A 20,309-nucleotide genomic window follows, 5' to 3' on the forward strand; every position below is an offset into this window, starting at 1 on the left:
GCTTCTTCCCACACTTTGTACACCTTCCCTGTGAGCTTTGCAAAAACTGATCAAGTTCGAATTTATGTACGATCAAACATAACTATGGACATGAAACGAAACCCGGGTTTGTAATCTGTATGCGTATGTGCATGCACATTACCAACCCCCCAAGTTCAACCCCTGATAAAACCCCAACACCATGATGCTATGCTACGCCCCATGCTTACAAGCACTGCGAGTAGTAGGCGTTCTGGGCCTTGCAGGTGGAGCCGGCGGCGCAGACGAAGCTGCCGGTCCACTGGCGGCCGCCGCACTGGCCGTAGCGGGGCACGGCCTTGAGGGCGGGCATGCCGAGGATGCGGTGGGAGGCGTGCTCCGACGCCGTGACGATGTACGAGGTCGGGTTGGTGGTGGGGACGCCGGGGAAGATGGAGGCGTCGATGACGAACAGGTTGTCCGTGCCCCACACCTTGGCGTTCAGGTCCACGACGGCGCTGCCGCCGCTGCGCCCGTCGTCGGTGCCGATCTTGTTGGTGCCCATCCAGTGGTTGGCGCGGCGGTTGCTGGTGGCGACGACCATCTGCGGAAGGGTGTTAGTATTGGTGGGAACAGGGGGTTAAAAGGAGGTGAGAGGGAGTTAAACACGTACGTTGTCGACGTAGTCGCGGGCAGAGACGCTCGCGTTGGGGAAGGTCCAGGTCAGGCCCTCGACGGTGTTGAGGGCCGTCTTCAGGTTGATGATACCCTGGATGACGGCCTCCTTGTCGTTGGGGTCCTTGAGGTAGGGGACATCCGAGACGACGGTGGTGAGGGCGGGGGTGATGGTCATGCGGCCACGCGAGGTAGCGCCACGGCCGAGGTACTGGGAGATGGTCATGGCCTCTGGGATGGGGGTTAGTAGCTCGTTCTAGTTTTAGAAGGGGCACGGGAACGGGAACATACTGCCGTTGGGGGTGTCAAGGCTGCCTTCGACACGGGCAGTCCACTGGAGCTGGCGGACTCTGCCATCAGCACCCTTGATTTCCTCCCACATCCTGGTCTGGTCAGTCTGATTGTTTGGAGTAAATCGGAGACGGTGTTCAACTCACATAGGACCAATGTTGGGAGCGGCCTGGGCAAGGATGCCAGTGCGGCTGTTGAGGTAGCTGTCCTTATCGGCCACAATGGGGTCGGTCCACGCCGCGTAGAAGTCGTAGAACGAAACATCGGGGTGGGTGATGACGGTGTCAGTCTGTCACGAAGTTAGCACTTGCTCTCGGTTTGCTTTTCGGGGTTCACTTGGAACTTACGTTAAGATGGTCATCCAGGTTGTAGCCAACCGGCAGGTTGATCCACGACGAGTTGCTGATCATGGTCGGGCCGTCCTTCTCCGAGTTCTTGACAACCTCGAGCTGGTCAGTCGGGCCGATACCACTCCTCAACAGGATCTTGGCGCTCCCGAAAGCACCCGAGGATAGAACGACACGGCCGGTAACGCTGGTGACGGGCACGATACCCGCATAGCCACCGTCACGGTAAGCCTCGACCTCGACACCGGTGATGTGGCCACCCTCACGGATGACACGCTTGACCGAGGTGTTGAGCCAGAGGTTGAAGTTGCTGCGCTTCTTGGCGCTGGTCAGGTAGGTGGCGAGGGGCCCGTTGCGCTCACCGCCGGAGAACATGAAGGGGGCATTGGCAAAGGTGCGGTTCTTGCTGTCGGGGGCCGAGTTGGCCGTGACCTTGCTCCAGCCACCGGTAGTCAGACCGCCAGCGAGGACGTTGAAGCCCTCCTGGTAGTAGCGCTTGCCGTCGGTCGAGGGGGCGTCAGTGCCCGGGATGCGCTTGATGACGCGGTTGATGGCGGCCTGGACGTCACGGTACTTCCAGCCGGTGGGGAAGATGAAGTCCCAGTCGAGAGAGTAAGGCTTGAACCACAGACCAGCGTTCACAGCGGTACCGCCACCGAGAACGCAACCGGCCATCTGGTCGGTGTCCTCGCACGCAATGCCCTTGGAGTCGACCCAGATCTGGTTGCACAGGCCGGGGACGTCGAAGCGGGTAAGGTCGGTGCCCTCCAGCCACTCGGGGCCGAGAGTGCCGCCGTGCTCGCCGGTCGAGGCGAAGCCCTTCTCGATGAGCAGAACCTTCTTGCCGGCCTCGCTAAGCTTGTCAGCAGCGGGGATACCACCAGCACCGCCGCCAACGACGATGTAGTCGAACACGGCGTCGGTCGGCACGGGGACGCTGATGACGTCGGTCGGGGTCGAGCCGTCGCACTCGCCAGTGACGGTCTTGGTGGCCTGGGCAGCCCAGGCGGTGTAGGACGGGTTGGCGGCGTTGGAATCGAGCTGGGCGCCCCAGATGCCCATGCCGTTGTCGTGCTGGTCGAGGGAGATTTGGTCCGGGCAGGTGGGGTTGACAACCTCGCCGAAGGCCTGGACCCAACCGAGGACCAAGGCACCGGAGCTCGTGGAGGCGCTGCGCTCAGCACCGTCCTGGCTCCACTGCAGGCAGTTCTGGCACCTGAAGATCAGGGTGAAGTGGGTCGCGTTGATGGTGGAAGAGACCTGGGTGATCTCGGCGTCTCCCGTGTAGAGATCCGGCATGACGTAGCCGGTCGCGAAGCGGAGGGTGGTGTAGACGGTGTCCTCGTGCGGCCAGGCCGTGATGAGGAGCGAGTTGGTCATGGGGCCGCCCAGGGAGACACCGCACCATCCCGCACCTTCGGTCCTCGCGCATTGCTGGGGCAGTTAGCCTCTGGGGGCGACATCTATGTGGTCTCTTGGAACGTACCAGGTAACCGAGGAATTCCGAGGCGTCAGTCTCGAGAGCATCCTCAGGGAGAGCTACACCAAACTGGAAACCGCCTTGGGTTTGGGGAGCCCCGTCGGCGATGCCCCAGGAGTTGAAGATGATGCCGGAGTCCGCGTCGGTGAATGTCACAGGAGCATTGTTCTGGGCGAGGGCAGACGGCAGGACTACAAGATGAGTGTCAGTCGCTGGGAGGTTGAACGTAGCATGTTCGACTCGCACTTACACGATGCCGCCGCCGCAAGGGCGCCAACGAAGCGAGAGGAGGACCTCATCTTGGAGTGCAGAGACTAGTTTACCTCGACTCTACCGGCGTACAAGCACACGAGGAGATGGCTACTGAGGATACACCTTCCCTCTTAAACCCCCGTGGCGGACCCCCCTTTCCCTGAATTCGGCGCCAGGTAATCCGGCACGCTTCCAACTCTAGTGGAGGGGCAAATGAAAGACAGGGTGCCCAAAATCTCCGGTAGGTGGAACGGCGGCAACCCTGTCCGCCATCGCGAGCAGGATGCAACTCCAGCGATGCATCCGGGGAATAGGCAAGGACATCCCACGACGAACGTATCGAGTGGAGGCCACGGGAACAGGTGCGGCGTGGGGACAGCTGACCACCACCATGGTCGAGTCCAGACTCACAGAAGGGGGGTGGTCGCCGTTCCTCAACGAGGCAAGACGCCGAGGCTTACGCAGGGCGGTGCGTGAGACAGCTGTAATTCATGCCATGGTTTCCGCGCACGCCATACTCTGTCGTGTACGGAATACTTCGTCCAGCTCGGTTTTCCCCGAGCCGGGAGGGTTGCTAACCCGGTTCGCATGCAGCACACAACCGGGTCGGTGGGTACGCGAGTGGCTACCACGCCGAGTCGAGGTCCTCGGATGGGAGTCCCGGTGATTACAGGGGCATTGGCAGGGGTAGTGGCAGGGCCGTGCCGTTCGGCGCCCAGAACGGGAGCCAGCATAGCGGTTAATTGGCAGGAGGGCCAAGGCAGGTTCCTGGGGGCTTGGGCTCCCGGCGAGCCGCAACCATTCCGGAAACGAGTTCGACGGCGCATGCCCTCCGAGAGACCCGCCCTTCGAAGGCCGCCCGAAGTTCCCGACTAGGGAGCCTGGGCCAACGAGGAGCCTGATGTTTGTCATGATGCTGTGCTTGGCGGGTGTCTGGGCGTTGCAGAGTCGTGGAGAATAAGAGGAAACCCCGCGTCTGCTGGAATCCTCCAGGATCTCACTGCGCAATATTGAGGACGATTCGAGATGCGGAAGATGTGAAGAGCAGATGGGAGGGGCGCCGGGTATTTCGAGAATGTTGCAACGATATCCAAAGAGGAAGGTATCGTCACCACGACCCGAAAACCCGGTCGTCGCCCCAGCTCTTGCTGCTTGCCCTGCCGTACCTGCTTGGGCCACTCGAGTGATTTCCACCAACTGATCGCCCCGATCCAATCGATCAGCCGCTTCCCTTGAGGAGGAGCGATCCGGGGCGCATCTTGGTTGCGCTGATCAACGAGAGCCGCATCTTCAGAGGCACCGAAATATTGGAACCAAGGAAATGATCTGCCATTGTTAAAACTTTCTTTGATTGCGGCTCATGCAAAGGCGGCAGCCAGACGGGAAGACCAACTGCCTGGTGGTGGGCACGGTAAGGTAGCTGGAGGGTGGGGGACTTGGGTGGCCGAACAAGAAGTCAGAAAGAGGAAGTGACCCGACCCCCTTCCAATCGGCGGTCGCAAAACAGAATGGACTCGGGGCATCGATCAGAGCGGAAAGAGAATTGGACAAGGAAGGAAGGCGCCGGTCACAACAAAGAGCAAAAGTAAAGAGCGACCCACGTGCGGCTCGAACGCACAATCTCCAGAGCCGAAATCTGGCGCCTTACCATTTGGCCAGCGGGCCTTCGTATGTGTTACATTGGGCCTAAAAGAAAATATGTTTATGATGCCTTTCCTGGTTTGGCGGCGGACATGAGACGGAAGAAACCGCGAGCCCGTGATTCGTCGAAGCGTGAGCGTCCTTCGACCTTCGTCGGACGGGCACATGGGCTTGTAGCATGACTTTGCTTCGCAGTGTGCGTCCTTTTGTAAAAGGTCCCCAGGTTACGGGTGTATTCCAATGCTCTTTCGAACCTGGTATAGATGGATATATTTTTGCATTTTTGTCCTCTACCGAAGGGGACTCGATTAACACAATGGATTCAATATGTCGGCGGCTGAGGCCAGGGGGAGTGAGAGGCGGGTAAAAGCGGGCCTGCCAAGCGAACGCTGCAGTGTGGGGTTGTGATTGGCTTCAACTTTTTTTCTGGTGGTCGCGATAAGCCTCGAGCACGCTGCAGAGAGCAGAGCAGCAATCGACACACGACCTTCCAAGTCAAAACATCCACTCCCACAAACCGTCAATATGCGCCCCTTAACAGATGAAGAAATGAAGACGGTGTTGGACAAGGTACGCCTGTCAATTCCCCCTTCACTCGCGTCCAATTGGAGTCCCCAAAGGACCAAAAGCTACAAACCCAGCTAACACCCTCACCTTTAGCTAGCCAACTACATGTCCGACCTCAAGAGTCTGATCGCGCCCCTCGAAGACGGCGACCGCTACGTCTTCCGACTGAACCACTCGCGCGTACGCCTCTCCACCCCCCTCCTTCAAACCCAATTCAACAACACGCCACCCCTTCGTTCTCACATTCATACTCACACTGCTTGTTCGCCCACAGGTCTACTACGTCAAGCTCTCGATCGCCAACCTCGCCACCAGCATCAGCCGCGACGCCCTCCTCAGCCTCGGCACCTGCCTCGGCAAGGTGACCAAGACGGGCAAGTTCCGTCTGCACATCACGGCGCTGCCCATCATCGCGGCGGGCGCCCGCCACAAGATCTGGGTCAAGGACAACGGAGCCCAGCCGTTTCTCTACGGGTCGAACGGTGAGTTGGTCTGTCTTGGGTCTTGGGGGCGGTGGTGATATATGCGGATATGAATTGTGGAAGGGGGGAGTGCTGACTGTGTGGGGGGATATAGTGGTCAAGGCGCATGTCGGCCGGTGGTCGGAGGACTGCCCTGAGCATCAAGGGTGCGTGGTGTACAGCATGGCGGATGTGCCGCTTGGGTTTGGCGTGGTGAGTTACCCTTTCCCCTTGGTTTGTTCAGGGGATAAACATGGCTGACGTGGAGCAGACTGCGAGGAGTACGGCCGAGGTGAGGCGGTTGGACCCTACGGGTGTCGTGTGTTTCCGGCAATCGGACTGTGGAGAATACCTCCGTGATGAGGACACCCTCTTTGCCGGTTAATGGAGTGGGTGTTAAGCGGTGGTATGGTTAGTAAAAATACACGGCGTCAGGCGTTTTGAGGGTCTTTAGATTCCCATGCGAGACGGGTGGGCACTGGACGGAATGACAGAAGACAAAAACATGACTTGAATGTGATTTCAGTCAGCTATACGAAGATACCAAGGAAAAGATCTATTTTTGTCTATCCACGTTCCCCTTCTTGAAAAAGTGAAACCCCGTGCCCGCTTACAAGACTGCCCCCTCCCCCTCATACCCCCCAATCCCTTTCCCATCCACCACCTCCCTCACCGGCGTCACCGGCCTGCTCTCCCGCACCGAAGCAAAGAAGCTGATACTCTCCCGGTGCGCCACATACTCGCTGTCCGCATACCCCAGGATCCCCTCCACCTCCACGCTCTGCCGCCCCTTGATCCGCGCAATCTCCGCGCTCGAGTAATTACTCAACGCCCTTCCCACCTCGCGCGCCTCACCCTCCCACAACTTCCCCCCATCCCCCTCCCCATCCTCACCCTCATCACCACCACCACCACCACCACCACCACCACCACCACCACCACCCTCCCCCTCAACCAAAACATTCCCCACCCCCTGCCCAGGCGACGACTGCAGCAGCAGCTTCTCCCCCGTCGTCTTCTTCCCCCTCCTCCGCCTCCTATCCACCACACAAAGCCTCACAGCCTCCTGCTGCGCAAACGACCCCTCCACATCAACGACACCCACCGGCAACAGCCCGGCCTTGCCGACCAGCGCCTTGTAGGCGCCCTGGTCGATGTACAGCGTGCCGTGCGGGCGCAGGCCGTGCAGGATCCAGAAGTAGCGGTCGCGCACCGGGTGCGGCGACGGCAGGAACCGCGTGTGCAGCGGGATCTTGTTGCTTGGCGGGCCGGGGATGGGGGTGGAGGTGAGGCTGCGGTCGGCTGATGGTGTGTCGGCGTGGGGGGATCCTGGCTGGGTGGCGGCGGCGGCCGAGTTGAGGAGGGCGTCGGTGCTTTGCGTGCGGGAGAGGGGACCGCCTGGCGTGCCGGGGGCTTGGTTGGCTTTGGTGGCGAGGGAGGGCGGGGAGCGGCTGGCTTGGATGTGTTTCACGATCTTGACGATGTTGCCGGGGATGGAGGACCGTGTGATGACGGTTGTGACGCCGGCTGAGGTTGCTAGGCGGGCGGCGACGATCTTGGTGGACATGCCACCCGTGCCGAGGGAGGAACCTGCGGATGAGACTGGGAGAGGGTTAGTTGACTGCTGCCGAAGGCGGTAGGGAAAGCACGCACCGTCTGCTACCAGCGCCCCGATGTCTTCGACCACTTCAATAGGGTGGGCGTCAGGGTGGGTCCGCGGATTCTTATCGTACAGAGCATCGACGTCGGTCATGAGGAAGAGAAGATCGGCGTGGACCATGGCGGCTGTGATGGCCGAGAGTGTGTCGTTGTCGCCAAACTTGATTTCTGACACGGCCAGGGTGTCGTTCTCGTTGACAATAGGGATGACACCCATGTCTAAGAGCTCGTTGATGGTCCTCTGAGCATTGAGATACCGTGACCTCTGTGGGTGGTGTAAGTGACTAGACACTAACAAGGATATCACAACTCGCTCACATCGGCAATATCACTTCGTGTCAGGAGGATCTGGGCAATGGGCTGCATGAGATGGGTGAACAAGCTGTCCCAGAGACTCATCAACCGGCATTGGCCGATGGCTGCAAGGGCCTATAATGTGGTTAGCCAACACGTTCGACTACGAAGGGGGGAGCAACTTACTTGTAGCTTTGAGATGTGTTTTGGTCTCTTGTCGACATCCATTCGCCGCAGCCCAACACCAATAGCTCCAGACGAGACGATGATGACCTTGTGTCCATCTTTTCTCAGTTTCACAGCCGTTTCCACTATCGACGTCAGGATGGAGAGGAGAGGCTCATGGGTCTTTTCGTCGACGATAGAGCTGGTTCCTGGAAATGGGAAGTTAGTTGAGTTACACCAGACCCCTGTCTCTCAAACTCTGGACTGGACTGAGTGAGAGATGGGATTACTCACCCAGCTTAATCACAACGCCAAGCGGGCGTGGTCCCCTCATGGCTGTTAAATCGGCAGGATTCAAAAGTCAGTCAAAGGCAAGTAGGACGAGGGTACAGCAGCAAAAACATGAAGCATCAAATTCTTCTGAGGGATTTCTCTCTTACACGGGCACCAACTCGTTTCCATTATATAGCATCGGGCCTCGGGTAGGCTTCACAGGGGTGCTGTAATTTTCTGGTTGCTCGCCAACCGATCAGTGGGACCGCTGTGACGGCAGGCGTCACTCTGGCGTGTCTGGGGAGAGAGTGAGCCGTTCGATTGGCCGACATCGGGAGGGGCGCCAATGGAAATCCGGGGTTCAAACGTCCATTCAAAAACGCGCCCTTCTGCTGAGCTTCACCGCCTGACTGGCGTGGAAAAGGGCGTGGAAGCTCCACCTCTGCCAGGGAAAAAAGATGGGGCCCAGGAACTGGAAGTTCGGCGGTGGAGCCGCTCGCAGCGACTTGCAGATCAGATCGCGAAACTTCAACATTCGCAGCCAAACCGTAGACGACAACTACGATACCCTTTTCTCCGGCACCGCCCAACCTCCGAATAACTTCCTGAGACCTACTCTAAATTCCCACTCAACAATAACACTCCGGTGCAACCCGTCCCTCCCAACTCCGCCCAGCAACCATGGCAACACCACCACCACCATCATCACCACCTTCCTCAACCTCACCACAACCTCCCTCCTCCGCCCCCAACTCACAACCCCAACAACCCCAACAACCCGCACCCAACCAACCCCCCCTCCCCCGCTTCCTCGAAAACGACCCCGCGCGCACAGGCTACGACCCGACCGTGAAGTGGTGGCTGAACTACTTCCGAATCATGACGGGCCAAGTGACCCGCGAAGGCGTCGAACACTACCGGGAAGACCGGTACAAGGCCAACGAGGCCCGCGACTGCGCGCGGTGCGAGGCGGACCGGGCCTACCTATTCCAATACTCACCAACGATCCGGTTCCTGCGCGACAAGGTGGCCGCGCTGAACGGGACGCTGGACGAGGCCAACGTCGTGTGCCGCCGGTGCCCCGCGCGCGTGGCCGAGGACGGGCGGGTGGTAAGGCAGGGCGGCGGGTTCAGTCCCGATCATGGGATTCTGATCTGCGCGAATGAGATGCGCGATCGCGGGCATCTGGAGGATACGCTCGCGCATGAGATGGTGCATGCGTGGGATCATTTGAGGTGGAAGGTGGATTGGACGGGGGGCGGGAATTTGAGGCATGCTGCGTGTACTGAGGTGAGTTCCGCTGCCAGGCGCTGTGGGCTGAGGGTGGTGGTGTGGGCATGCGAGACTGACTATGGGTGTTTTCTAGATCCGCGCGTCGATGCTTAGCGGAGAGTGCCGCTGGACGAGAGAGACCATGACTCGCGGCAACTGGACACTGACACAACAATTTCAAAACTGCGTGCGGATGCGGGCGATACAGTCTGTCATGGCGCGGCCGGCGTGCAAGGACGATGTACATGCGACCAAGGTCGTCAACGAGGTGTGGGATTCGTGCTTTTCAGACAAGAGGCCATTCGAAGAGGTGTATCGCTGAGTCTCTGAGTGGTATCTCCCCACTGTAAATGTAAAAATGCTTGTACTTGTAACGGATCTCCCTGCGGAAACAGACGATGCAACGCGGCCTACAGCGCATGGCTGAGGGCGTGGAAATTAAAACAAACAAGGCCGGATTGGCTGCGCCATGCAATGAACTCCTGACAGTGTCCCCGGTGAACCCAACCCCAAACGCCACTCGCTGACTCCCGAAATCGCAGACGCCTCATTAATCATGCTCAACTTATTTGACAGGCTTCTCCCTGTTGGCCGCCCGCTCGCCCTTCACACAATGCTTGATGATCCAGGGATGGTTTTGGACCTCCTCAAGGGGAAGCCGCTTCTCCGGGTCGAGCACTAAGAGCTGTATTGCGTTAGCGGGAACATGACAAATGAAGGTCAGAAAGTAATACGACATACCTTCTTGATCAGGTCCTTGGCCTCCTTGCTCACCCACTCCGGAATGGTCATATCGGCCCTCGCGATTCGCTTGTGCGTCATGATGGGCGTGTCCTCGAACGGCGCCTCACCGACCAGGAACTCGTACATCAAGACGCCCAAGCTCCACAGGTCAACCTTCTCATTGTACCAGTTGTCCTTGCTGCCGGACTTGATCATCTCTGGCGGGAGGTAGTCGAGAGTACCGCAGAGGGTGTTGCGCCTGTTGTTGGGGGCGTGTACGCTCCATCCGAAATCCGAGATCTTGATCTCGCCGTGAATGCCCACCAGGATGTTCTCAGGCTTGATATCCCTGTGGATGACGTGCTTGCGGTGCAGGTAACGCAGCGCCGCCGCCATCTGGGCGATATATTGCGCGGCCTTCCACTCGGGGAAGCGGCTCTCGCGGCGCAGGTGCTTGTACAGCTCGCCCTTGCCAGCAAACTCCAGGATGAGGAAGATGCGCTTGCTGTCGTGGAAGTGCCCGTACAGCTTGAGGATGTTGGGGTGACGCAGATTGCTCTGGATCTCAATCTCGCGGCGGACCTGCTTCTCGACGCCAGTGCCCTGCTGCAGTTCGGACTTGTAGAGCACCTTCAGCGCGCAGATGAAGCCGGTGCCGCGCTCACGCGCAAGGTATACGCGGCCGAACTTGCCCTTTCCGAGAGGGCGGCCAATCTCAAACATGCCGAGATGGAATTGCTTCGGGACGAGAGGTTGGTCGACGTAGGAAGAGGTGCTGTCGAGACCATCTTCATCGGAGGGGCGTGATGATAATGATGACGGCTTCTCCTTTTTCGGTGAGACGGGGTTGGTCGGGGGAGCGGTGCCCTTTCGTTGGGCCGCTTGCGAGGGAAGGTTGACGGTTGTGATAACGGTGTTGGCGTGTTGTGCTTGCAGAGCAACCTTGAGCAGGTTTGGCCTGGCACTTTGGCTGGGGTTGACCGGCTGCCCCTTATGTTAGTAAACACAATTGGCAAACAGACAGACGATGATGCATACTTTTGTCTTTTGATACAGCCGCGTGTTCTCACCAGGATCATTCTCGTCGTTGACTGAAAGGCGGTCGAAGCAGCCTTCCAGCGTTCTTGTCGTCGTTGTAGCCATTGTGTTGCTGTTGTTAGGTTAGAGGGTGCGGCAGGGTGTCGGCGCTGATTAAAAAGAAGAAGAAAAAAGGAAGGGCGAATTTGTGATGGCCCTCAACTTCAGTGAAGGTTGGAGATCCAGGATGCCCCAAGTCGGAGATTGTCGCAGTATTTACGCTTGCTGGGGATGAGCCGTTGCCCAGCAACGAACTCGCCCCACTGTCTCCGCCAAGGTTTCAGCGCTGGCACCCTTCAGCCTGCCTGCCGCAAGCTATTTTGGGTTTCAAGAGAGAGGACCGCATCTGAATGATATTGCTCGGGGTTTGGTAAAACTGAATTGATGGCACTGGCATTAGAAAATACAAGTGGCGGTGGTCAAAGCACAAGGCAAGGACCTGTTCAATTGTTAAGAGGTGCCCTGGGGCTTTTTCTGTTAACCTTTCCGAGATCGCCCCTTGTTTCCTAACGACGCACCCAACTATCAACTGTTCTTAGTATAGATTGTATTGAGAAAGATCCAATTCCGAATCCCCATTTTAAACACTGCTGTTTGGAACCTTGAAGTTGCCTTTTGCGGAATGGCTCTCCAAGAGTTGGCTCTGGAAATAGTGGGCCGAGAGTTCTTGGGCACCCGCCAGGAGCTCGTCCTCCACTGAGAACCTACAATTTCTGGAGACACGAACCGACAGCTCTCCAGAAACTCCAAACGGACCCGAAATCTATCCCCGAGTGCTAGATCGCAAACTGGCCTCATTGTTGACCATCTGAAACCGCTACGACCCCGACGCTTCTTTAGCCATCGCTCAACGCAGGCCGGGCCTCGACCAAACTTCGACCCCTCCATCCCCGCCGCTGGCCACGCGATCCCAACCCCGGCCGTGACCACAGCCACCACCACCTCCTCCTAACGGTCACGACCCAACCCGAACCGAAGAGAGATATCGCGATCAAAACCAAGCTTCTCACCCCAGCAAACAACACAACCCCCCAAAATGGACCCCCCAACAACCGCGCCCCTCGACGGCTACCCCACCGCCAGCAACCCCGACCTCGCAACCCGCACGCACACCCAACCGCCCTTCCAGATCTCCACCCGCAAGCTCCCCATCCTCAAAGCCGGGCCCATCGACGCGCTGGCGGCGCGCCTCACCATCCCCATCCCCGAGATGATCTTCGGCGACAACCTGGTCGCCATCCGGCACACGCCCACGGGGTGGGCCGTGCAGTTCGGCGCCGAGGCCGCGCTGGACACGGTCGACAAGACGGGCGAGGGCGGGATGCTGCGCGTGGCCTACGCGCGTGAGTGGAGCCGCTCGCGGGAGCGGACGAGCGCGGGCATCTCCGAGGTGGTGCGGCCGTTTGATTGGAGCTATAGTGCCGCGTATAAGGGGGATGAGGTGAAAGCGGCGGATGGGCGCGGGTTGAAGGGTGGTGGGGAGGAGGGGGAGATTCCGTTGGAGTTGTTGAAGAGGAGGGACCCGATTCTGTTTGCGGATGAGGTGGTGTTGTATGAGAGTGAGTTGGATGATAATGGGATAAGTGCCATGACGGTCAAGGTGCGGGTTATGGCGCAGAGGATGCTGTTGCTGTGTCGGCTGTATATGAGGCTGGATGGGGTGGTGGTGAGGGTCAGGGATACGAGGGTGTATGTGGATTTTGAGAAGGAGGTGGTGATTCGGGAGTATACGGCGCGGGAGGATGTGTTTGAGAATGTCAAGAAGGTAGGTCGTCGTTTGTCACTTTTGAGCAGAGCGGGCGCTAACAAAACGGCAGAATCTTTACATGAGCGGGATGATGCCAGACGCGATTACCATCGCTCTAAGAGACTCCAACCAGGTAGCTAACCTGCTGCCGGTTGTTGAGCACTCGCTAGACAGCGTCTGCCTGGCAGCAAACTCATAAGGCCATGCTGCCTTTGAAATGAAAAAATAAAAGGGGGCGTGGAAAGCGCTTGTGACGACGTGAAACATGAGGCATGACGAATATGAACATAAACTTCGTCGAATACGAATAAACAACCCTGACCGAGGCCAAAACCTCCACCTAAGCAAACGCTGGTATCCAGTGCAAGTCCTTCCAAACTGCAACCTCAAAACAATCCGTTACTATCCACGTCCTCGACAAGAAAACCGGATATAGGAATCCTAGCCAGGCAAGCCAAATCGTATCGGGGAACTCAACACACACAAAAACCAAACACCCGCCATTGTGATGTCTCACCGAGCAAACGGGCCCGGTGACGAGCTCTGCGTCGCTTGCTCAAACGAGAGTTCCCACTTATCCACCTCTTTGAACTTCTTCGCCGCTTTCTGCAACTCCTCCCCAACCCGCTCCACCATCATCTGGCTCGTTTCCGCCACAGGGAGCTCCGCCTCGTCCTCCTCGTCGAGTTCCTCGTCCCCACTGGCAACCACAATCTCCTCCTCGGCGGCTTCGTTATTCTCCTTGTTCTCGTTCATCGACCCATACGTCCTCACAGCACGCCTCTTGCTGGCGGCGTTCCCGGCTTCGGCCTGCTTGCCCTTCCCGTTGGAAGTCGATTTGGCGAGGGGCCGTTGGCCTTTCCTCCGCCGCGTAGCCCGCGAGTCGACGTCAGAGCTCTCATCCGCGCCATTGCCAGCCGCGTTGTAGCGCTCATCTTCTGAGGCGTCCAGGTCGAAGGGGTCGTTTCTGTCATTGTCGCGATTCGACGTCTTGTGTCGCCGGCGAGGGAGGAGAGAGGTTAGATCCGCCGTCGTGACCTTTTTCTGTGGGGGGGCTGCTTTCTTCTTTGGGACCGCCTTGGTTGGCGCGTTGTAGTTTGGTGAATGGGTGAGTGATGGGGGAGAGGAAAGTTCCGAGCCGGAGTCGAGCGGTTCTGGTGTCTTCAGTGCTCTTGCCGGCGGTCTGCGCGTGTAGGTGCGGTGTGCTAGTGTGTCCAGTGAGGGCCAGGCAGCTGGACTGTTGCTTTCTGAGGAGCTGCTCATAGGAGGCGCCATGTCGGGATCGTCCTCTTGGACCGGTGTCGAGAAGCGCTCCTGCTCCCGCTCGCGACCGCGGCCGCGTGGTGGGCTGGGAGTCCGCTCGACTTCAATTTCAATTGACTGATAAACCTCTTCCGCCTCCAGCTCTTCCGAATCGGCCTCCACCGCCGCTCGCTTTTCTCGACCATCCTCGTGGCTTTCCAGGGATTTCCTCTTACGCGAGGGCGAAACTGGCGAGACCACCCTTGAGGGGCTTGCTGCAAGCGACGCGCGCGTTTGCCTCCTCGTCTTCTCAAGTGGTGTTGACTCGCCGTCCGGACCAGAATCGTCGCCATCCCCAAGAACACTCGCATTCCGCGACGCTTGCGAAGCCCGCGATAGAGACCTCGCCGTCCGAGCCTTTCGCCCGGTCCCGAGAATACTCGGTTCGCGGGCGCGCCGCCTGAAGTTGCCGAAATTCAGAGTATGACTAATACTCGGTGTATTCTGCCCTCTACTGCTCGGACGGATAGGCGCAGTATCTCTCCCAGCAACGCTCGACTGCCTCGGCCGGCGTTTGAACATCGCAACATTAAACGATGACGTGTCTGCTGAGCGGTAACCAGTCTGTGTCGCCTCAATCACTTCCTCCGTGTCGTCTAGGGTATCGTCGAGGTTGGCGAAGAGATCGTCATCCAAATCGAGACCCGAGACATCGGTCAACCGAGGCTGCATGCTGGCCGCTGGAGCCTGCCCACTGTGCCCGGTGCCTAGGTTTTCCGCTTCGTCCGGTCGTGAGGTTGAGGTAAGATCATCTAACCTGTTCATCGCGTCGTCCCGCTTGCGTCTCGAGTCCTCCAGGACCCTCGCTTGGTCCGAGTTCACGTCCAGGTGCTGGGACGCGCGGGTACGACGGGTCTGCGAGCCGGCCGTTGCGGCCCCAGCGAGTCGTTGTTTCGTGCGCTCCTTCTCGCGATCGCTGACATCGTAAATATCGCTGCCGGGGACTTCGGGCTGCGCGGCAATTGGTTTCGTCACAATGGGTGGCGTTCCAGATGACTGCGGCCCCTCGCGTACTGGGGAAACGGCCTTAGTGGGCCGCGTCGCAGGGACGCGCGACCGTTTTGGGCGAGGCATTGCGTCGGGTGTTCGTGGGATAATATGCGGTTCGAAGATGGCGGGGATTTAGAGCATCGATCGGTTTGCAGCGGGAGGACAATTGTGAGGAAACGGGGATGGTCGCGAAATTCAGGGTTCCTGTGTGGGGTGGAGGAAGCTCGAGACGCGACTGACGCGAAGACAACAACTTTCCAGGGCCCCACCGCGTTTTGTAGTGCACGGTCCCTGGCGCATCACATCACTGTCTCAACAGCAACTCGGGACGGACCAAACCACAACCTATTTTGTATGTAATGCACGTACGAAGTGCATGTGTAATTGAGTGAGTGAAATGTATCAATATCTAGGTAGGTACAGAGTTATACAGTCAAATACATCGAAATGGTACCCTCGTCCACATCCACCCAATTATTTTCCCAGCCATTCCCTCGCGAGCTCGGCTTGGCCCTCTGTTGATAGCCGATTCCACGCAATTGCGCACTTGGGGTCGACAAATTTGCTGATAACTTCGGCCATTTCTTTGACCGTCATCTTCCCCGCAAAGTCCCGTTGAACGGCCTTACAAGCCACCCGGCAATCTTTGGCGCCGGGAAACGGCTCGGGCTCCATCGCGCGCGCCATTGCGGCCATCGTGCGCGCTAACCTCGCCTCCAACTCTCTATTGTATGAGTCGTCGGAGTCGATGTCGTCGGAGTCGATGTCGTCGGAGTCCAGGTCGGAGTCGATGCCGTCGGAGTCCAGGTCGGAGTCGATGTCATCGGAGTCCAGGTCGGAGTCCATGTCGCTATCGGAGTCTGAGAAGCGGCCGACCAATGCGCTCGCCGGTACGATATACTGGCCTGTTGCAACCCAGCGATGGTAGACATCTGCATAAGCCGTACGATCGCCCAGTGGTTGGGTTTGCAACCATCGCCCCTCTGGGTGCTCAGCAAGGAATTTCGCCCAAACGTTTTCTGGCGCCTGGGGTAGGCCGCTCAGCTCGTCATATTTGGCGCCTGGCATCGCCAAAAGAGCAAGCAACAGTCTATATCGGTTCTCCTCTTTCCTCAGCTTGTACTCCAGCTTCGTCACGGTCCACGGGTGCCCAGGGTATTCGGACTCCATCGTCTTGCGTACCCGCTCCATAATCCGCCGCGGATATTCGGTCTTGTTGTTCCCGAAATTGCCAGCGCGCACCTCTCCAGAAAACAGTTCCATCATCCGGGCAGCCATACCGGCAGAGAATACCAATCTGGTGCGTGCCGGCGCTCCCGCAACCTTTTTCTGTGGCCTCTTTTTCTGAACTCTGTTGGCTGATCTCGGTGCTCGCGATGTCAGGCGGCTTCGTTTGGTAGTGCGCCGCGGCATTGTAGCTCGCAATTCAGGGTCGCGGTCCTCATCGTCTGTATCGGGAATGGGGTCGGGAACAGGATCCGGAATGCCTTCGTTTTCCTGCCACGTCTTGGACGGGTCATATACGTCCTTCGCTATCCCTTCAAGGTTCACAAGCGGCTCATAGGGGATGTCTTCGTCATCAGACATATCGCTGAGACCAGAAACGTCTTGCGCCAAGAGATCGTTGATATCCATCGCGTTCTTCGGCCCGTACAGCTACGGTTGGTGACGGCGACGATGGATAAAAACTTTTAGCCATATGCCGAGTTTTGATGCGGGCGCGTCAAGACCCACGGAGGCCCACATGAACAATCCATCGTTCGGGCCCCTCCCGTCCTCGTTCGTGGAAAGGGATTAAATCGAAGCCGCGACAGGGATGGGCACTCAAACGCGAAACGGTCGCGCTCTCAAGTGGCCGGCCGTCAGATTACGTCACAACATGGTACGTACCAATACAGCCCCCGTCTCCCATGCACCCATCATCCCCATCCATACAGCACTCACACCCATCACTCTCGCATGCAGGAAGCCGAAACCACCCCTTCAAGAAAAAGAAAGAAAGAAAAAAGAGCAGAACCAATTAACTACAGCCAACCAAACCCAACAAAATGGCCACCCCCTCCACCCTCGCCCGCACCCTAACCCGCAGCGCCGCAACCGCCGCCGCCCCCGGCCTCCGGCGCATCTCACTCCGGCACGCGGCCCTCCCGCTCGGCCTCGGCCTCTCCACCGGGCTGGTCGCCGTGCACCAGCAGCGGCCAATGCGGTTCGACAGCGTCCCCGTAGCAGTATCGTCCCCTTCACAGGGCCGGGCATACTCGAGCGGGCGCGATTCCAAGGGCCGCAAGGACCTGCTCGATGCCGAGACGGTCAAACAGCTTTCGGGGGGCAGTCTTTCCGGTAGGGAACCCCCCCCCCCCCCCTTTTTTGTCTCTCATTGCCGTATACCTAGGTGCTGGGTGGATGGATGGGCGTGTGCTGATGTGAATATGACGGGGTAGGGTTCGTCGCGGGGATGTTGGTGAGCGTGTTCTCCAAGACGCTGGTGCTGCTGGCGGGGATCGGGATGGTGGTTATCCAGGTATGTACGGTCATCTTACCCTACCTAGGCTTGGTTACTGACAACTACCGGCCCAGGTCGCCGCGCGCAACGGGCTAGACCTCGTCTCGACGCTCAAGCTCAAGGAGCGGGCTAGCACGTCGCGCATCCTGGCGTTGCTGAACCAGCACACGGCCTTCAAGCTCTCCTTCGCTATCGCGTTCGCCCTCTCGGCCTTCATGTCCTTCTAATTAGCTCTCTTCTCCCACTCTTACCGACCTATCCCTCGAACTCCCATCACTCGGACTCCCATCACTCACCTACCCATCACTCAGACTCGGCACAAACCCAAGCATAGACCAGAGATCAAAAGAATAGACCGTGTAATGCCATTGCCATTGCCATGCTATGTCATACCCAATCAATCCATTCCCTCTATCCATAAAAAACGCGCTCATCCCTCTATCCGCCCCCCTCAAAAAGGCAGCGTCTCCCTCTCCAGCCACGCCCGCGTCAACTCATCCCCATCAAAGCGCCCCCGCATCTTCTCACGAATCTCCTCATTACTCTTGTTCAACCACTCCCTCTCCTCACCGGTCAACAAAGCCTCATCAATCAGCTTGCGGCAGTAGGGGACCATGGTGACGTGCTCGAAGCCGAGGAAGGGCTTGTCGCCGAAGGCGTGCTCCGTCTTGACCTCGCGCACCATGGCGAGGTTCTCGATGCGGATCCCGTAGGCGCCGTCCTCGTAGAAGCCCGGCTCGATCGACAGCACGTTGCCCGCCGCCAGCGCCACGTCGGCGTACTGCTTGCGCGTGCCGATCCCGATCGGCCCCTCGTGCACGTTGAGGTACGACCCGACGCCGTGGCCCGTGCCGTGCCGGTAGTCGAGGCCTTGTTTCTAGGAGGTGTTAGTACTTTGTTGCTTGCTCGGAGAGTGAAGACGGTGGGGTGGGGAGAAACAGGGTGAGCTTACCCAGAGGAATTGGCGGGCCAGGCAGTCAATGGCAAAGCCGGTTGTGCCCTTGGGGAAAACCGCCGTGTCGAGCGCGATGTTGCCCTTCAGGACGAGCGTGTAGGCCTTCCTCTGCTCGGGGGTGGGGGTGCCAAAGTGGAGAGTCCGGGTGACGTCGGTGGTGCCGTCCAAAAACTGAGCCCCTGAGTCGCATAGGTAGATGGCCTCCGGGTCGACGATGGCGCAAGACCCTGACTCGGGCTTGTAATGAATGACAGCGGCACTGGAAAATGTTAGTAGGCGGAAATTCACATTTGCAGGAAAAAGTACTCACTTGGGCCCTGTGGATGAGATAGTGTCAAAGGAAAGCCCGACAAAGTCCTGTTGCTTCCCTCGGAACGCCTCGAGCTGATCAGCAGCCGTCACCTCGTCGAGGACCGCCTTCTTGTTAACGAGCTGGTCTTCCAGCCAGGCAAAGAACTGTATGAGAGCAACACCGTCCCGGATGTGGCACTGCCTCATGCCCTCGAGCTCTGTGTCGTTCTTGACGGCCTTGGCATCCCCAACCGGGCTTCGAACCTCGTCGACAAACTTGTCCCCCCCAAGAGCCAGCTTCAGTGCCCAAGAGCCCTTGTTGGAGACAAAGTACTTATTCGGCGGCTCGGACGTCCCCTTGGCCTCGGCGGCGCTGGCCAGGGCTTTGGCATCCTCGAACAGGGTGTCGTACGGCTTGATGGTGACCTTGTTCTGGTCCAGGTAGCTTCGGCTCTCGTCGTCCAGCTTGGAAGCGTCTACATATAGCGTCGCCGAATCCTGTGTCACGATGGCGTACGAGTAAAACACCGGGTTGTAGGTGATGTCGCTGCCGCGGAGGTTGAAGAGCCATGCGACCTCATCCAGCATCGACAGAACAAAGGCGGCGGCCTTTTTCTTCGCTAACTCCTTGCGGAGTTCGGTAAGCTTAGTAGCCGTGTCCTTGCCCGAGTACTTCCCGACCAGGAGCTTGACGGGATTGCTGGACCGGGCAGGCCTATCACCACCCCACACCGGGTCAACCAGGTTCTCACTGACCGCCTTCAGGCCGGCACCGCCGCTCTTCTTTATGCTCTCGTCGAGCTTCTCCGCGATGGGGCTCGAGATCAGAGAAGGATCGACGCCCACGGTCTTGCCGCCGGCCGACTCTTCGGCCGTCCAATCCTGCCACGTAGGGACATCTTGCAGGCCCGTCTTGAGAAGGTGCCAGTTCCCGTCCAGCTGCTTGCCGGCCTGGTTGAAGTATCGCCCGTCGGTGGCGAGGGCGGCCTTGTCGTGTGTGACTACGGCAGTCCCCGCAGAGCCGGTAAAGCCCGAGATGAAGGCGCGGCGGGCGTCGCATGGGGCGATGTACTCGGAGGCGTGGCTGTCCTCGGACGGCACAACTGTGTGGCCGAAGATCAGTCACTGGGGTTCAAAGAGTTGCGGAGGCTAATACCATAGATATCGACCCCGTTCTCCTTCATCAAGGACCGGAGGGTGGCCAGCCGGGTAGTGGTGTTGACTGTCTCCATCTCTTCGACAGACGGGGTTCTACTTCGAGTGGGTCGTGTGTGGATTCCTCTCTTGGTTCGGAATATTGCTGGAATAGCCGATACTGGACGATAAGATTGGGGTCGTGACAGGGAAATGGAGGGGTTGCGCAGGAGTGACGATAATGTCGAGCTC

General features: G+C 58.6%; 10 protein-coding genes and 1 non-coding gene across 11 annotated transcripts; 4 read left to right on the forward strand and 7 right to left on the reverse strand.

Moving 5' to 3' along the window:
• Window positions 1-159: 159 nt before the first annotated feature.
• On the reverse strand, window positions 160-3,168 carry B0H64DRAFT_146794 (uncharacterized protein). Its single transcript, XM_062798364.1, has 7 exons — window positions 3,002-3,168; window positions 2,758-2,942; window positions 1,272-2,705; window positions 1,071-1,213; window positions 925-1,016; window positions 632-864; window positions 160-562 (listed from the first exon to the last, which is right to left on the reverse strand). Exons 1-7 carry the CDS (start codon window positions 3,048-3,050, stop codon window positions 206-208), a joined length of 2,493 nt encoding a protein of 830 aa, XP_062658993.1. The 5' UTR covers window positions 3,051-3,168; the 3' UTR covers window positions 160-205.
• Window positions 3,169-4,596: 1,428 nt separating this feature from the next.
• Window positions 4,597-4,668, reverse strand: B0H64DRAFT_t90. The gene has a single exon. It is a non-coding gene; the product is annotated as a tRNA-Arg (tRNA).
• A 413-nt stretch (window positions 4,669-5,081) lies between these two features.
• Window positions 5,082-6,241, forward strand: B0H64DRAFT_395428 (uncharacterized protein). The gene is made up of 5 exons (XM_062803770.1): window positions 5,082-5,214; window positions 5,305-5,391; window positions 5,486-5,693; window positions 5,788-5,885; window positions 5,944-6,241. Exons 1-5 carry the CDS (start codon window positions 5,170-5,172, stop codon window positions 6,055-6,057), a joined length of 552 nt encoding a protein of 183 aa, XP_062658994.1. The 5' UTR covers window positions 5,082-5,169; the 3' UTR covers window positions 6,058-6,241.
• Window positions 6,242-6,282: 41 nt separating this feature from the next.
• On the reverse strand, window positions 6,283-8,442 carry B0H64DRAFT_459769 (Aspartate/glutamate/uridylate kinase; the record flags this gene model as incomplete). The annotated part of the gene is made up of 5 exons (XM_062807452.1): window positions 8,085-8,442; window positions 7,812-7,999; window positions 7,650-7,760; window positions 7,326-7,596; window positions 6,283-7,274 (listed from the first exon to the last, which is right to left on the reverse strand). Exons 1-5 carry the CDS (start codon window positions 8,122-8,124, stop codon window positions 6,283-6,285), a joined length of 1,602 nt encoding a protein of 533 aa, XP_062658995.1. The 5' UTR covers window positions 8,125-8,442.
• Window positions 8,443-8,475: 33 nt separating this feature from the next.
• On the forward strand, window positions 8,476-10,022 carry B0H64DRAFT_146831 (mitochondrial inner membrane protease ATP23). The gene is made up of 2 exons (XM_062798365.1): window positions 8,476-9,353; window positions 9,430-10,022. Exons 1-2 carry the CDS (start codon window positions 8,745-8,747, stop codon window positions 9,655-9,657), a joined length of 837 nt encoding a protein of 278 aa, XP_062658996.1. The 5' UTR covers window positions 8,476-8,744; the 3' UTR covers window positions 9,658-10,022.
• B0H64DRAFT_323964 (kinase-like domain-containing protein) lies at window positions 9,901-11,201 on the reverse strand (the record flags this gene model as incomplete). Its single annotated transcript, XM_062800637.1, has 3 exons — window positions 9,901-10,020; window positions 10,077-11,042; window positions 11,097-11,201. 3 exons carry the CDS (start codon window positions 11,199-11,201, stop codon window positions 9,901-9,903), a joined length of 1,191 nt encoding a protein of 396 aa, XP_062658997.1.
• Window positions 11,202-12,171: 970 nt separating this feature from the next.
• Window positions 12,172-13,081, forward strand: B0H64DRAFT_417182 (TIP41-like family-domain-containing protein; the record flags this gene model as incomplete). Its single annotated transcript, XM_062805225.1, has 2 exons — window positions 12,172-12,900; window positions 12,953-13,081. 2 exons carry the CDS (start codon window positions 12,172-12,174, stop codon window positions 13,079-13,081), a joined length of 858 nt encoding a protein of 285 aa, XP_062658998.1.
• A 314-nt stretch (window positions 13,082-13,395) lies between these two features.
• B0H64DRAFT_359119 (uncharacterized protein) lies at window positions 13,396-15,538 on the reverse strand (the record flags this gene model as incomplete). The annotated part of the gene is made up of 2 exons (XM_062801670.1): window positions 14,463-15,538; window positions 13,396-13,937 (listed from the first exon to the last, which is right to left on the reverse strand). The coding sequence occupies exons 1-2, from the start codon at window positions 15,256-15,258 to the stop codon at window positions 13,396-13,398; spliced, it is 1,338 nt and encodes a 445-aa protein (XP_062658999.1). The 5' UTR covers window positions 15,259-15,538.
• Window positions 15,454-16,899, reverse strand: B0H64DRAFT_146846 (uncharacterized protein). The gene has a single exon (XM_062798366.1). It carries the CDS (start codon window positions 16,807-16,809, stop codon window positions 15,649-15,651), a length of 1,161 nt encoding a protein of 386 aa, XP_062659000.1. The 5' UTR covers window positions 16,810-16,899; the 3' UTR covers window positions 15,454-15,648.
• Window positions 16,900-17,222: 323 nt separating this feature from the next.
• On the forward strand, window positions 17,223-17,904 carry B0H64DRAFT_441883 (uncharacterized protein; the record flags this gene model as incomplete). The annotated part of the gene is made up of 3 exons (XM_062806599.1): window positions 17,223-17,514; window positions 17,616-17,695; window positions 17,752-17,904. 3 exons carry the CDS (start codon window positions 17,223-17,225, stop codon window positions 17,902-17,904), a joined length of 525 nt encoding a protein of 174 aa, XP_062659001.1.
• Window positions 17,905-18,128: 224 nt separating this feature from the next.
• Window positions 18,129-20,155, reverse strand: B0H64DRAFT_323045 (putative Xaa-Pro aminopeptidase P; the record flags this gene model as incomplete). Its single annotated transcript, XM_062800591.1, has 4 exons — window positions 18,129-18,547; window positions 18,599-18,891; window positions 18,943-20,026; window positions 20,080-20,155. The coding sequence occupies 4 exons, from the start codon at window positions 20,153-20,155 to the stop codon at window positions 18,129-18,131; spliced, it is 1,872 nt and encodes a 623-aa protein (XP_062659002.1).
• Window positions 20,156-20,309: the final 154 nt, after the last annotated feature.

Source organism: Chaetomium fimeti, assembly GCF_033439085.1.
Source record: "Chaetomium fimeti strain CBS 168.71 chromosome Unknown B0H64scaffold_4, whole genome shotgun sequence".
NCBI lineage: Eukaryota > Fungi > Ascomycota > Sordariomycetes > Sordariales > Chaetomiaceae > Chaetomium > Chaetomium fimeti.